A 16,761-nucleotide genomic window follows, 5' to 3' on the forward strand; every position below is an offset into this window, starting at 1 on the left:
CAATCACTTTGATTCTGATCATGTGGGCTGGGCAACTTGGCAGCCCCAGGCTCCAGAGGGTTGGCTCAGTCTCACAGGAACAAAAACGAAAGGAGATGGGCGATATTCCCCAGGAAAAAGTAAGTTTGCTCTTTCTAGAATAAGTGGTCAATTCCACATCAGAGAGGCAGGGCACCCAGATTCTAATCCCTGCTGGCAGACTAGCTGGGGTCTTCTAGATTTGCTTTTTAAAACAGATTAAGGTTAAGACATGTTTTAGAATTTAAACATATTTATGGCTTTGAACTAAATTCTGTCTTCTGTGACTAAAATGCTATTCTCTGAATTTTATTTTTTCCAATAGTAAAATAGTAATAATGGGAATTACAAAGCCCATTGTATCAAGTGAATTAGTAAATAATGTTGCTAAGACATAGAATTCTATAAATATGTTGGGTACAATTATTAGGGATATGTACTTTATTCAAACTATTTTAATATGTGTGATATAGTTGGAGAAAAATGGTAAACAAAACTGTAGGAATGAGTAAGGTAGGTAACAAGAAATGCTTCGTTAGCATTATGGGCAGAATAAGAGGGCAAAGATTTGATTCTGAAATTTATCCCATTAGGTTTATTTAATTCAAATAATCATAATGTTGGAAAATAATATTATTCACCTCATTTATCTGAGGAATAATTGGGCTCAGAGATTTGTCTTTCTATAGACTCTACAAATAAGGGTGGTGACAGAAGAAATTGAAAGAAACTACAGAAGTGATTGGGGGTTTAGGTTCTGTAAAATAAAAAGTAAAATGAAGATTCACATTTGAGTATGATGAAATGTGATTAAAAAATACCTTTTTGGTTGCTTACTGACATATTAAATAAAATGACAGATCACACTATTGTTGGAAAGTAGAGTCAAAGGGAAGAATAGGTGACTTGATATGGAGCATGTTCAACTCCAACTGGCAGCAGAAATTTAGTAAGAAAGAACTAACGAGCAGATCAATATAAAAAGCTATGAACAGGGTGACAGGAATAAGAAAGTGAATATCTGCAGGTGAAAAAATGAGACTCTACGAGCTTTATTTTTTGGACTGCACAAAACAGTCTGCCACTTGCTAAAAATGTTCTAGAAACTCCACAATGTATTCTATTTACAGTAACATATTAAAACAGCACATTTTTGAGTGTACTAATATTTTATTAAGCTAAGTATATATACTTTTATAATTTTTTTTTAAAGATGTATTTATTTGTGCATACAGAACTGGGGTACAGGCCAGAGGCTCAGGGGCAGTGAGAGGATTCACCAGAGACAGAATGGGGAGCAGAACAGGCAGATCGATGAAGTACACTGCTGAGGGGAGCAGCGGGCGGGTCAGGAGAGGTCTGCCACGCCATGTGGTCACCTCCGGGGCAGGCGGGAATCAAACTCATGCGGAAGCGGCTCCAGATTCTCAGTGCTGTGCTTTAACCCACTGCGCCACCAGGGAGGGCCATACTTTTATAATTTTTAAGAAAGATTTTCAGTGAAAAGTTCTTAACACAAGTTCTTAAGTTCTTAACACTAAAACACATAGCAAATATGATAAAAGAAATCAAAATCACAATGAATACAAGATTTTGAAAATATTTTAAGTGCATGGCAAACAAATAATTTAAATTGCAGTACTAGGCCCTCTAGTACTGGGCACAATGGGTTAGGAGGCAGCACTGCAACCGAGTCACCGCCACCTCTGTGCAAGTTTGATCCCTGTGCCACATGGCACAGCAGACCTCTCCTGACCCGCCTGCTGATCCCCTCAGCAGTGTACTGCGTCGATCTGCCTGTTCTGCTCCCCACTCTGTCTCTGATGAATCTTCTCACCACCCCTGCACCTCTGGCCTGTACCCCAGTTTTGTATGCATAAATACATAAATCTTAAAAATATACTTAAAAAAACTGCAGTACTGAACAATATGAACCCTTGTTGTTATAAATCTATAAATACATATTCCTTTGATCACCCAATGTAAGAGGTCCTACATGTTTAGTTTACTAGACAAGTGTATTTTATTTAATTTAATAAGAAAAGCATTTCCAGTAAAAAATGCTCCCAAATATAACAGATTTGTGCACTCTTATCATCAAGAAGCCCACTTATCAGAGAAATGGTTACCATAAGCCAGGCCTACTCTTTCTGAGTAGTTTACTCCCACAATGAAATCAACCACTCTGACACTGGTTATAAACATAGTTGATTAAAATATATATAAATGAATGTTTTCTCATGTTAATAAAATATTAATGGAAGGTGGCAAACATTTTAAGTTCCTGTTTCCTTTAAAACAACAAGCACATTTCTGATTTTACAAAATAAGTACAAAAATATGCATGATCAAATTAAAAAAATAATTCAAAGAAAAACAAAGTGTATATGCTAAATTGTGAAGTAGCTTTATGTCCAACTAAAAAGAATGTAAATGATTGATGGATAACACTAATTAATTACATTTTTTAGGTCAGTTATTCATATTTTATTTATCCAGTGATATATTTACAATTGAATGTAAATTGAACACATGCTTGCACACCAGAACCAGAACCAGGTCTTTTGGGTGCTTCAGTTAAGAAGTCAGACGCGGACCTTCCCTGGTGGCGCAGTGGGTTAAAGCACAGCACTAGGAAGTTGAAGCCACTTTAGCATGAGTTTGATCCCCACCCCGGAGGTGATCCACATGGCACGGTAGAACTCTCCGACCCGCCCACAGCTACCCTCAGCACTGCACTCTATAGATCTGCGTGTTCTGTTACCCACTCTGTCTCTGGTGAATCCTCTCACCACCCCTGCACCTCTGGCCTGTACCCCAGTTCTATCTGCATAAATGAATAAATCGTTTAAAAAAAAAAAAGTCAGACTCTCAGTTGGCTCACTAGGGAAGATTCCACTCTTTGGCCATGACTTTGGAATTTTTCCAGCCTGGAATTAATCAATAATTTCTTCTTCAAGAAGAAGGTGTCAGATACTCATAGTAGTGTTCATCGATTTGAATTATCGGGGCATCTACATTGGCTCATAAATATTCTACCTCCGTAGAATGGTTTGCCAGAAGTAGTTTTCCAAACTTTTTCCCAAGTTTTTTCTAAAAGGCCACCAGTGTGCTGTCAGAATTTGGAAGCATGCAAGATGTAGTAGTGCTGTCCCAAATGTGACACTTTCCAACTGGCTTTTATTATATGAAGTATAAAATTTACCACTTCTTATAGTCTTATTGGAGGCACTTGCAAAACTTCTGCAATCTTTTTAATAGCACAGATTGGCAACCACCATTCTGTCTTTAGGCTAAATCCAGAACTGGAAGCATGGTTTTGCTTCATGTCCATCTGGATAGTGTTTTACAATTGCTTCTATTCTCTTAGAGTTTTCTGGTGTGAAATCAAATGGAGTATCTGGGTTATTCTCAAGAATATCTCAAACAAATAAGGTTCCTTTGGCTCCATTTTGTACAGTTATCTTATATAGCTTACACAATGGCAAATGAGAAAAACTGTCAGGCCCAAAGTGTAATGGAGTAGAACAAAGGCTAAACTGTTCTGGTTAATGCATTTTCTACCTTTTTAAAAAACATTTATTTATTTATACATACAAGAACTGGGGTACAGGCCAGAGGTGCAGGGATGAGGGCGTTCACCAGAGCTATATTGGGGAGCAGAACAGGTAGATGTACTGAATGCACTGCTGAGAGGAGCAGCAGGTGAGACAGGAAAGATCCCCAGCACCATGTGGGCCCTGGCCAAGAACCAAACTCATGCTGCAGTAGTTGTGTATAGCTTTATAGTGCTGTGCTTTAACCCCTTGTATACCAGGAAGGCCCTGATTAATGAATTCTTAAGTGATACTACAGGAAAGTAGCTAAATGATATTTAATTTGGGATAATGGATTTTTTTTTATAAATTCTTAATCATTTGAGTATTTTTTTAATTCTGCAAGTTTAAAAAGGAATATTTTAAAATACATAATCATGTATTTATTAAATATCTGATTTAACATATAACCACATTAAGCATTTCCACTAAAAGGAATTGTCCCTAGAAAAAAAGGCAGATTCCAGTTATGTAACAGACAATACACAAAATGAGCCTAAAATATCTTGTCAAAAGAGAAAGGTAAGAATGCTATTAAGGTCTACTCTGATTGTATCAAAAGAACTCAGGAGTCAAATTAAATAAGCTCTCAATGGAAAATGTTGAGAAGACTTGAACATGAATGAAAATAACTGTAATACAATAAGTTATATTTAACATTTAAAGAATCTATATATTTATTCAAAGCACTAATAATCTTTAGGGTATGTTATGGAACCAAAGCTATTATTTTTGAAAATTATCAAAAGTAAAAGTAAAAAAAGTCAATCACTTAGTCTGCCTTCTCTATAAATATTTGATAACAGGATATTTCTCTTTATAGAGTATTTCAGCAAATAAATGAACATGGAAGTAGAAAATTAGAAAAAAAATACTAGCTAAAAGTAGAAGATTTAAAGCTATTCTTCGAAGACTATAAACAAAACTTGAGTTTTTCCACTCTCACTTGTCTTACTCTACAAAGAGATGGAAGTCCCAGCCACAGAAATTTAGCATTGGGAAAAAAATGAAAGCTACCAAATTAGAAAGGAAAAAGTTAAACTGTCTCTGTTTGCCAACAAGTATCAAGAGGTCCCCAACTTGGTGCTTTCCTGATGTTTCTTAAAGACTATATTTAAAAATTATTATATTCATGTATTTATGGTAGAATAACACAAAGTGACATGTTCCTTTCATGTCAAATGGCACATGCTTTTCATTTATTCAATCTGCTAACCTTGATCACCCTGGTTAAGGTAGTGTTTTTCAGGGTTTCCCATACTTTCTGTTGTTTATTAATAAATATCCTCTAGAAAATAATTTTGAGACTGTGGAGCTATAAGTCTCAAAATTTTACCTACTACCTTTATTTTTTTCTCAATAATCAAAAGTTTTATTTTATTTTAGTGTGTGTGTGCATGTGTGTGTGTAGGAGAACTTGGATATAGGACAGAGGTTGGGTAGGGGGTGAGAGAATTCATCAGTGACACAATGGGGAGCAGTATAGGTAGATATACTAAAATACACTGCTAAGAGGAGCAGTGGGCCAGACAGGAGAGTTCAGTACCATATGTGGGTTATGCTCCCAGACTGGGTGGCAAACTCAGGCCTTAGTGGTGATAACTCTGAGACGTAACCTTTAGGTCAGCAGGGAGGCTCCACCTACTACGTTCAATACCAAATATTGAACTTTGCCTACCTCAATTACTATGATGATTGCCCACCTGTGATTTTCTAGTTCTACCATTCCTTTTAAATTTATTTGTTAATATTCTACTGTAAAAAAGAGTCTCTCAAAAATGGGGGTGGGAAGTGCATGGGACTATGGTGATGAAACATGGGTGCATTGGTGAAGGGAAGTCCACAGGGATTACAACTAAGACGGAGAAAGGCACAAAATGATGTAAAAATAAACTAATATATACTAAAAAAGAATGTCTCTCTCCTTCATCTCCATATAGGTATGTACATGCACAAATATTGTAAGCATGGACTTGCAAATAATTATTTCATTCAGTGAATGATAGGATGATAACATTGTTTTTCTTCTTATTTTTTTTCTTCTTATTATTTTATTTTGAATTTTCTCAGACTTCACCAGTAGGAATCCTTAAATACAGGACCCTCTCATTTTTAGCATGTTCCATCATCTTTAAATACATTTTTCCTTTCCAGTACCAAAAGATATTGCCTTTTACATTTAGCAATTTATCCTAGGAATCACTCCATAATCTCTATAAAGGTATTTATTGCATTTTATAACTACATAGTTCTCAACTTTGTGGACTAAGTCTTTTCATTTAATATTAATCTTTTAATCAATATTTACTTGTTTCTATACTGTTGGTTATCAAAATAAAGAGCTATTATATAGTCATATGTGAGGTCTTCCTATTTTTGTCAGTGTTTCCTTGAAATAGACTGGGATCATATGATATAATATTTTAGACACCATTTTAGTAGAATATTTTAGATATTGAAAATTTTCTCTTCACAGTGTTTGTATCATTTTGTATTTCTATCAGAAATGTGTGAAAATTTGCAGTTGTTTGACCATAATCTCACCAATAGAGTATTTTAAGAAAATTGTAAGTTTTTGTAAGTCTGAGTGGTAATAGTGATGTTTCTTTTGCCTTTCATTTTGAACAAGATTTAGTATCTTTTCACACAATTAGAAAGCAGTTTCATTTATTTCTGTGAACAGTTTACTCATGTGGCTCATAAGAGTGGAATTTGGGGCTTTTATGGTCTGTTTAAAGTTACCGTACAATTAGGTTGCTGAGCTTTGTTTTAAACAGATGTAAACTATAAGTGTTTTCCTTGATTATCATGTTTTATATTTGAGCTATAGGTTTTTAAGATAAAACATGGAATAATAATCACCCTGGCTATCTCCTTTAATGTTGTAGAGAGGTCCAGCACCAGGGGCACAGAGCAAGGGTCACTGTTTTTAATATGCTGTTCATAACACAGCACAGCAATAGCCCCACATCCATGACAATGAAACATGTTAAAAAAAATGACAATATTGGAGAGGATGTATAGGAAAGGGAACCCGATTACACTGCTGTGGAAACATGAACAGGTGAAATCACTATGGAAAACAATCAAGACTAATCTTAATAAATTAAAAATAGAAATACTGTATGACCCAACAATCCTACTCTTAGACCTACTGCCACACGATATGAAAACATTAACAAAATACCCCATATCTTCAACAATACTCACAGCAGCATTATTTATAATAGCCAGGACATGGAAGCAATCTATAATCTCCTTTAACTAAAGAAAGAGCCAAGAAGAATTGGCACATTGCAGAACATTATATTGACATAAGAAAGGATGGGGTGTATACATTTTCAGCAAAATTGGAGAAACATTTGCAACAAAGGAAGTCAGAACCAGCAAACAAGTAATGGACATTCACATAGAAAAAATTCAACAATACTAAAGACTTTCAAAAACCCATGGGCATCAATAAACATCCTGAGGGCTCTGAGGTTAAAACAGAGGGGGACAGAAAAAGAGCAAGGATCTACACAGAATGGTGGTGTGGAACAAATAAATAAACTTTAAAAAAAAATTGCCCATTTGCATTTTGTGCAACATGGGTGGAATGGAAAGGGATAAAGAGATATGAAAAAGGTCAAAAGGAAAAAAAGCAAATACTGGATAGCGTCACTTGTATGTGGAATACTGAGAAACAAAACAAAGGGTCTGACAAAACAAAACCCATTAACAAACCCTAGAAATATGAAGAATTAAAACTATCAGACTTCCACATGGTGCAGCAGACCTCTCCTGACCCGCCCGCTGCTCCCCTCAGCAGTGTGCTTTATCAGTCGGCCTGTTCTGCTCCCCGCCCCTGCATCTCTGGCCTGTACCCCAGTTCTGTGTGTATAAATAAATAAATCTTTATTAAAAAAAAAAGTAAAACTATCAGACTCAAGAAGCAGAGGAGGGGGATGGAGGGCAAGGGGAAGGGCATCTGAAGGACTATGGTGGAGGATGATCTGTGTCTTAGGGGGTCATGTGGAAGCACACACCAGAGGGGTGTCATGCCATATGTCTGAATCATAGACAGTGCTGTAAACCAATGCTATCTCACTAGAATTTTTTTAATGTCATGATATTATGTGATCTCATTTTTTAGTAATACTTTCTATCATTTTCTTTCTTTTTATATATCTAGCCACTAAGTCAAATTATATAATTTTGTTTAGAAAGATATTTGAACAATGTTCACTAAGTATTCATGGCTATTCTAGGTACTTTTCCCTTTTCTAACTACATGTTGGATGCAGATTTTATTGTCAGTCAAAATAACATATCTCAAAAGATTAAATGAAGAGGTAAATATAAATATACATCAGTTTTCTATAAGTCAGATGTTAAAAAGAAATTTTCAAAAATAAAGATAATGTAATTTCCTCAAAAATATTTTGTTTTGGAAAATATTTTTCATAAAAATTTTGGATTTATTAGTATAATGTTTTTATGACTTTTTAAGAGAAAAAATTTGATTTAATTTCTAACATGGCAAATATTGATAGATAAAAATCTACACAAAAGATTTTTAGGGTTCTCAATTTTTTCAATTATAAAAGGATGGTAACAACAAAAAATCATGAGAATGTCAATGCCAATGATTCTAAATTTATAACTAAATCAAATCTCTCTCATTAGCAACAACTCACAGAAATAATATGGTTAACAGAAACTCAAAGTACTCCAAAAGAAAACACTTAATGTTATGCTGACCTGCCAAATTTGTTCTCTCCTCAGTTTTTCAAACTTTGGTAAATTACACCACACTTTGGTTACTCATACAGACCTAGAAGTCAGCACTGATTGATCTCTTCTGAAACTGCCTATGTCTAATGTATTAGCAATGTCCACTGACCCACCACCATTAAAATGTATTCCTTATCACATCTTTACTCTGTATCTTTACAGTTATCACTTGAGGAAGGCAAAATCTCATTCACTTGGCATCATGGAATTAAAAAAAAAATCTTACTGAATAAAGTTGCAAAGAGTAGCTATAAAGAGATAAGTATAAGTATCTTTCTTATTTTTATCATCATCATTACATTCATAAGGCCAGAATCCAAATAGCTTCTGTAATATGAAATACTAGTTTTTAGTTTTTAGTATATTAATCCACTAATACAGTGATTCAAGTTTCTCCAAGTAAATTCTAAAGACTTTGACTCAGAGGGAGTAATATTCATATTCCATGCAATAATATTCATGAAAGAATCTGAGCATACAACATTAAAAGGTTTAAAACGTCACCAAAAATAACTTTATTTGAATACTTGATACGTTATAAATGCTTTCATTAAAACAGTGGATTAAAAACATAAGTTACATATTTCTTTTCCATTAGATTGATAGTTCAACTTACCTTATCAAGTTCATCTGAAATCGCAATACCTGAAATTCAAAAGAGATTTATAAAATGGATTTAGAAGCAATCTACAATAATCTGATGTTAACAACAAAGTTTCTATTTATAAAACCAGCACATTTTTCATCTATTTTTCTTTGTTATATTGCTTCAAAATAATGTAAACATCCTTCCTACTAATGAAAACAAATGAGGAATTAAGTCAACTATAACAATATGAACTGCTGAAACAATACAAATGACATATAAAAATAAAAGCAGAACTAAACTACTTGTGGGTCATTAAAGGCAGAACAATCTTACAAAGACATTGGTAAAGAAACTGTCTTTGTTATATTAACAGTGAATAATAACTTACACCTGTTAAATATGGTGTTGTCCTAAGAATAAATTTAGACTCCGTGGAATGATAAAATATTAAAACTAATTCAGTTTGGAGATTATTTATTTTAATTCTCGTATTGTACTGATGAAGACAGTCTAGAGAGGTTCAAGAATTTTTCTACCGTTTCTTGTATTGTCACTTTATTGAGCCAATGGTAAGTGATTTTCTCATAGGTTCCCCTATTCACCTTCCATACACATCTCAATGTATAATGTTTTCCTTCGTCTAATGTCTAATTCCTTCCCTACTCTATCCTCCAAAGCTGTTCTAACTCAGCAATATACAAAGTTTTAGTACTTTATTTCTGTAATGACAGATTCTGCTAACCTTATTTTTATTTTTATTTTTTTGAAAGAATGTCCTTTTGTCTATTCTTCAATGTCTCCTTCACAAGAATGTCCATTGAGGGGCAAGTTCTCTCCTTAAATACCAAAGATTCTCTGGTGAGCTGTTTTTCTTTTCACTTTATATACTTTCCTTGGTAATATTACCCATGCTATTGATATTTTTATTTCTCTCTATAGTGATCACCAACAGATATTTATCGCCAGCACAAAGGTCAGACTAAAGGTATCATCCTCTGTAGTCTCACTGCTCCTTTCTTTTGAACTTCGGTGGGTCAAGGACTTTAGACCGGCAATATGGTCAGCTGACAGGTCTGGAACATGCCACAAAGGGAAGCTGACTCAAACACAACTGTGGGATAGACCAACAGCAGGTCTCAAGTTTGCAATCCAAGGAAACACAGAAAACAATAACAGAGTTAAAGCTAAAGTTTAGCAAACTACAGAAGACAAGGAAGGACGAGGTAAGTTGGAAAAGAGACCTGAAAATAGTTTCCAGAAAATAAGTCTAAGCAAGTTATCTTCTCTGGTACACAATTCTATAGAAAGTGCTTTATTTTTTCCTAAATAGCTCCATTCTACCATGTAATTAATCAATTAGACACAAAGCAGGAAAAATATGCCTTATTCATCAGCAAATATACAATTCCTTCAACTGCAGATAATACTGCAAAGGAGTGTTTTCATACACATTTTTCATAGCAATATACTATAAAATTCTCTTTGTAAAAGCTGCTGTTCACTAATAATTTTTTTTAAAGATTTATTTATTCATACAGAACTGGGGTACAGGCCAGGAGATGCAGAGGGTGAGAGGATTCACCATAGACAGAACAGGGAGCAGAACAGACAGATTGACAAAGTACACTGCTGAGGGAAGCAGCAGGCGGGTCAGGAGAGGTCTGCCACGCCATGTGGATCTCGTCCGGGGCAGGCAGGAATCGAACTCATGAACTCATGCGGAGGTGGCTTAAGCTTCTGAGTACTGTGTTTTAACCCGCTGCACCACCAGGGAGGGCCCTCACTAATAATGTTTATGTATCATTATATTGAGTTTAGACAGAATTTAAAGCTTTTGGGTGACCTCAGCTTAACAATTATTCAAGGACTTGTTGTACTAGGAAGGCAACTTGTTCAAGCAATTCAAGGTGTGGTTTCATGACAGTTACATATTTCAAATGAGCAATTATCTCTGCTGAATATACATGGCAGGAACTTAAGATACAATGTTTCCATAGAAGGTGGGTATATGTGAAACAAATATGCTATCCCAAAGCTTTCTAGACAATTGTAAACATTTCTAAAAGATTAACATAAATCAACATTTAGGATGCTTGGTTTAAAAATATACAGAATTAAAAATAATCATTTAGAATAACTCAGAGAGAAATGTAGGAATTTTATAAACTATAAGTTTTACAGACTGGTTTATGTAATGGTCTATAGTAAACTTCAAAGGCATTATTCTTATTTACAAAAGCCAAATATAAATACATACACACCCATATAGTAATATTTACATTTAATACAATACTATGAAAATATTTCTTTCCATATGAATGCATGATTAATATACATTGTTTAAAACCACCTAAAAGACAACTTATTTATAATAAGGGAAAAGTAGTTATATAAAAAATCTCTTTATCAACCAAATTTGTAAAACTTAGATAACTGGAATTAAATAACTCATCATTACACTGTCTGGGATTTTTGAAACTCTGGATTACTTTTTAAGTTTGTGCATTAGTGTCCTTATTTTATTATTTGATTTTTTAGAGATCAGTTGATACCTCAGAGATAATAATATCCTATGCATAACAACAGCAATAATATTGAATATATTTATAAAGTATCCAAGAACTTGCAAGTAATTGAAAGGCCTGGGAATAATGACAGCACTTTTTTACAATGGTACTGGACATGAATCATGAGCTTACTCCTTGGGTCCTCTGTTTTCTGTTTATTACTCTATTTTTAGCAAGCATCACAAGATGTTTTGCAAGGTCAATAAAGTTTACCATTAGAAAAAGGAGGTGAAGAGAAAGGCTGCTGTGAAGACATATTAAAGTACTAGGAAGTGATGAATAAAATCCAAATAAGATAAATGGGAAACCTGGCTTAGTGAATGAATTATGCCTCTCTAATCATTCCAAATGCTTTGCCTTACATAATTTGTACAAATACTATTGTTTATTTCTTACCTATATATATTTGATGATTTTTTTCTAAAAAATCATAAAATATAATTAATCTCCAGTTTTTTATACATCTTCTTTCAGCTCTCTATCCATGTCAAATTGCCTAGGGTATTTTTCATGTTTTCTTATTTCATTTTTAATCAAAGTTTGACCTGATTAAAAGCTATTGAAAGAATATTAAAGACACTCTTCTTTACAGAAGCATGAAGCTCTAATAAGAACCATTTGTATGAAGTAGCCATGATAATTCTCATAGGGCCCAGCAGAACACTCCAGGCTATTCCCTGAGAAGAGAAGAAAAATTCTTAGATATTTCATTAACTCTTTTAAGTTAATGTTTTCAAAGTTTGTAGAAACTAGGGTGTAATAGTGAATAGAAAATATGCAAGAGAAGATTCATTGTTGCTAATATATTGTAAGAAAGGGAGCCCCCTGCAGGATTTGACTATGAGACACTTTATGCATACCGGACACAAGCTCTTTTTAGAGCTTGTGAGAGAGACACCTTAAAGGAAATATTGGCCTATGCAAGTAGCCATAGTGGTTTGACTTAGCATAATAGTGGTGACCAAATGTGGAAATAGGCTAACTGTAGAAGAATAGGTGGGAAAAATGAATTCTTTCAGAAACAAAGATTCCCTTCTAAAAAGACAAGGACTTCACCAAGCATGTCAGAAGTGAATTCCTAAGGATGGATTTAGTAGATCGTGTAGTAGACCCATGTTTAATATACTGAGAAACATCCATCTTGTTTCCATAGGGGCTGGAGCATTCTAAATTCCCATTCGTTCTTCACATCCTCATCAATACTTGATATTTCTAATCTTTTTTGAAATCGGTCATTCTCTAAGGTATGAGGTGGTATTCTTACAGCCAAGGTGTATTTTTGTTTTAGTGATAGTTTCCTTTGCTATGCAGAAACTGTTCAGCTTGATTTAGTCCCAGTTGTTTATTTACATGTTCTTGTTTTTCTTAATGTTGGTGATAAGGCCACAAAGAAATCTCTGATGGTGGGCCCTCTGGGTGGCACAATGGATTATGATGCAGCATTGCAAGCTAGCTACATCTGCTTCAGTGTGCTTCAGTGTGAGTTTGATCCCAGCCCGGGAGGTGATCCACATGGCACAGCAGATATCTCCTCTCTTGCCTGCTGCTCCCCTCAGCAGTGTACTTCATTGATCTCCCTGTTCTGTTCCCCACTCTGGTGACTCTCTCACCACCCCTGTACCTCTGGACTGTACCTGAGTTCTGTATGAATAAATAAATAAAATTTAAATAATGTGCCATTTGAACTTGAGAAGAATGTGTATTTAGTTTTGGGAGCATGCAATGACTTATAAATGTCTACTCAGCCTATGTACAATTTGATATTCCTACATTTGGGAAATAGATATGGAATATATGTATCTTGCTATTATATATATATATATATATATATACATATATACATATATATATATATAATCTTTTTATAGTGTTTATTCTTTTTATAGTGTCTATCCCTGTGTCTTGTTACCTTTCCTATCAAGAAATCTAATTTACTTAAGTATGGTTGCCTCTGCCTTCCTTTGGGCTCCACTGATATGTAGGGTTACTTTCTGACCCTTTACTTTCAGCCTATGTTTATCTTTGGAGCTCAGGTACATTTTCTAGAGACAGCTAAAATTGGATTTTTTTTTTTTTATCCAAACAGACTCTCTGTATATTTGTAATTAGTGAGTTCAGTCCATTTACCTTTAGAGTGACAATAAATAAATGAAGATCTACTACTGTCATTTTGTTCTTTGTTTTCTGGCTCTTTTTCAGTTTGTGTGTGTGTGTGTGTGTGTGTAAATATTCTCTTCTAGTTAGATGAGAGCCTTTTAAACAACTCTTGTAGGGGAGATGTAGTGCTTACAAACTCCATTAGCTTCTGTTTATCTAAGAAGCTCTTTATTTTTCTCCCATATCTGAAGGAGGATCTTTCAGGATCGAATATTCTTGACTAGCAGGATTTTTAAGTGTCTTGATCTCATCATTTCATTATCTCCTTGCCTGCAGCATTCCTCGGAGAGTTAGATGTATGCCTTTTGGGGGGCTACTCTATTATCTGCTTCTTCCCCCTAACCAGGTTCAATATTCTTTCTTTGTCTTAACCTTTTGGTATTTTCATTATTCTGTGTATTGGTGTAAGTCTTATTACATTTACATAAATGTTGCTATTTTAGCTTCACGTATTTGTATATTTATTTCCTTCTCACAGTTAAGGAATTTTTCTCTATTATTTATTTAATAAATTACTGTTTTCTTTGCTCTTCCCCTTTTATGTTACCTAGTATTCTTGCATTACCTTTCTTCATAGAGGGAAAATTCTTGAAGTATTTCTTCTTTTGCCTTCGTATTTCTTTTTTGTCCTTCTACATGGATTATTCGTGCATTATTATCTTTGAATTAACTTACTCAATCTTTATTTGGTCTATTACACTGTCGCATTTTTCTCTAAAATTTTTCTCTCATTATTGATCATTTAACATCTTGCATCCTGTTTTCTTACTTACAGCTCAATTTATATCTTATATTTATTAGTTTTATTTCCCAAGGCATTCATTTTTCTGTGTTTTCTATATGTTTCAATGGCTTTTTTCTGAGTTTTCTTCCGTTTTATGGAATTCCCTTATTATAGGAATTTTGAACTCTGTATCTGACCTTTCATGTATTTGTGGCTGATGTCTGAAGACAATTTTATCTAAATTGTGGAATATTTACCTTAAAGCCTTATGGTGCCATGTGTGTTTTCCATCTTCCCATATTAGTGTCTAAGTGGCTATAGATCCCTGTCCTAAGAGTGCAGAACTACCACTTATCCAGCAGATGGCACCGTATGTCAGGGAGAACTAATATGTAGCTAGCTACCTCCTTCCTATCCCAGTTGCTTAGGTTTGAACCAGTTTCTGTCCAGCCACTGCCTCCAGGCTTCAGAATCTTGCTATAGACAATTGTTAGAGAGAGCTGAATTTCCTCTGTTGCTGTTGGTGCTTGGTCACTGATGTCCAGGAGGTGTTCTAGTTTTGCACCAACTTGCAGGATCCACTGAGCCCAGTTCTCTTCTGAGCTACTTTAAATTATTCTCCAAAAAGTGAAACAGGGACTCCTGCTCTGAAGCCATCTTCCCCTCCCCACAACATGATCCTCATCTGCCATTCTGAACACACTGATGTTTTTTGTTGTTATTTTCCCTCCTTGCTTTTCATTAAAATTTTCTATCATGATTTGTATCATTTCTCTGATAATTCCTTTTCGGTCTCCTCAACTGGATTATTTTCCTATCTGTATCTCAAATATTGATGTTGTGTGTATACAGTAATGTGCATATGTGTCTTTATCTATGTACTAAGGAATAACACATCTGTATTTTAACCAAACCTCTCCAAATTGCCTATCTATCCATCCATCCATGCATCCATCCATCCATGCATCCATCCATCCATCCATCCATCCTTCACTGCTGAGAACAAAGAAGAGCTATCCATACCATTTGGATATCAGCAAGGTATCTGGATATCTGAAACTGGAATTTGAAACCTAACCCTCCTCCTCCACTTTTAAGCCCTCTTGATTTCCTGTACTAGGTCAAAGCAACACCTAAATGCCTTGATTTTAAAGAAAACTAAATGTTAAAAACAAGTCCATTTTTTATCTCTTTATTCTCATCTTTATTTCATATCAATCACTGAGTCTTAGCATATAATCTTCATGCTCTCTAAACTCCTTCACTCTTTTCTATTCCGTAACTATTCAGTTTTGGGCCCTTTGCATCTTGTCTTTGCCTTGAAGCAAGGATCATATCGATTTTATCCTCCACACTGTGCCAGAGTTATTCAGAAACACAAGATCATTACTTCATTAAAAGATCCCTATAGCATAGTCATCCCCACTCCCTGACTTCCCTGCTACCTAAACTTCTGCCTTCATTGTCTTTATTACTTGTTTAACCCTTTGCACATAAACAATAAAAATGTCCTTTCTTTGAAATACCTTTTATACACATTCCTTCTTTCTTTGTCATGAACTTCTCTCCCAATAGCACATCTTCATTCCATTTTTATCTATTTATCTTTCTAGACTCTATTCAGATATATTATCCATAAGGGTGATCTATAACCCTCTTTGTTCCTCTTGCTATTATAGCTCTCTTCTCTGGCCTGCTACAAGGCTTTGAAAAGTTCTGCTTTCATATCTGCTTTCTCCTACTAAAAGATAAACTAGAGGTCTGAGTATACATGCTATTCATCTTTGTATGTCCACATAAATGTTTGAAGACTAGCTAAATGAATATGGGAATGAATGAACAAACACTGCCACACCATCTACTTCTACTTTTTTTTTTTCATAGCCTGCTATTATCTAACTCTTCAACCTATTTTTCAGAAAAAGTAAGACTTTTGTGATATACTCATCACTGATGAACTATGTAAGTTATAGGTTATTTTCTCTTGGTTGAGTTCAAATTGCTATTAGCAATCATAGAACTTATGCTATCCCAATAACTGTACTTTTTCTTATAAAAAAGTTCATCAGTATTTTCACATGAACTGTAATCTGTAGATCCAACATAAACTATAAAAAGATAACTAGATAACTATATGGCCCTCCCTGGTGGTGCAACAAGTTAAAGCACAGTACTATGAAGTTATCATAGCCACTGCAACACAAGTTCAACCCCCAGCCCCAGAGGGACCCACATGGCGTGGCAGACCTCTCCTGTCTCTCCTGATGCTCCCCTCAGCAGTGTATCTCAGTTAGTCTGCCTGTTCTGCTCCCTCCTCTATCTCTGGTGGATCCT

General features: G+C 34.8%; 1 protein-coding gene and 1 pseudogene across 1 annotated transcript in view; both read right to left on the bottom strand.

The window, feature by feature from the left end:
* The window catches only part of LOC101630356 (chromosome unknown open reading frame, human C8orf34), a 294,360-nt gene that overhangs the window by 193,767 nt on the left and 83,832 nt on the right, over positions 1 to 16,761 (bottom strand). The window contains 1 exon segment of the mRNA XM_012723108.1: positions 9,007 to 9,035. Within this exon segment, the coding sequence (XP_012578562.1) occupies positions 9,007 to 9,035 (29 nt within the window).
* Positions 19 to 5,340, bottom strand: LOC105853422 (annotated as a pseudogene).

The sequence above is a fragment of the Condylura cristata genome, unplaced genomic scaffold (genome assembly GCF_000260355.1).
Source record: "Condylura cristata isolate star-nosed mole 26May11 unplaced genomic scaffold, ConCri1.0 scaffold00009, whole genome shotgun sequence".
NCBI lineage: Eukaryota > Metazoa > Chordata > Mammalia > Eulipotyphla > Talpidae > Condylura > Condylura cristata.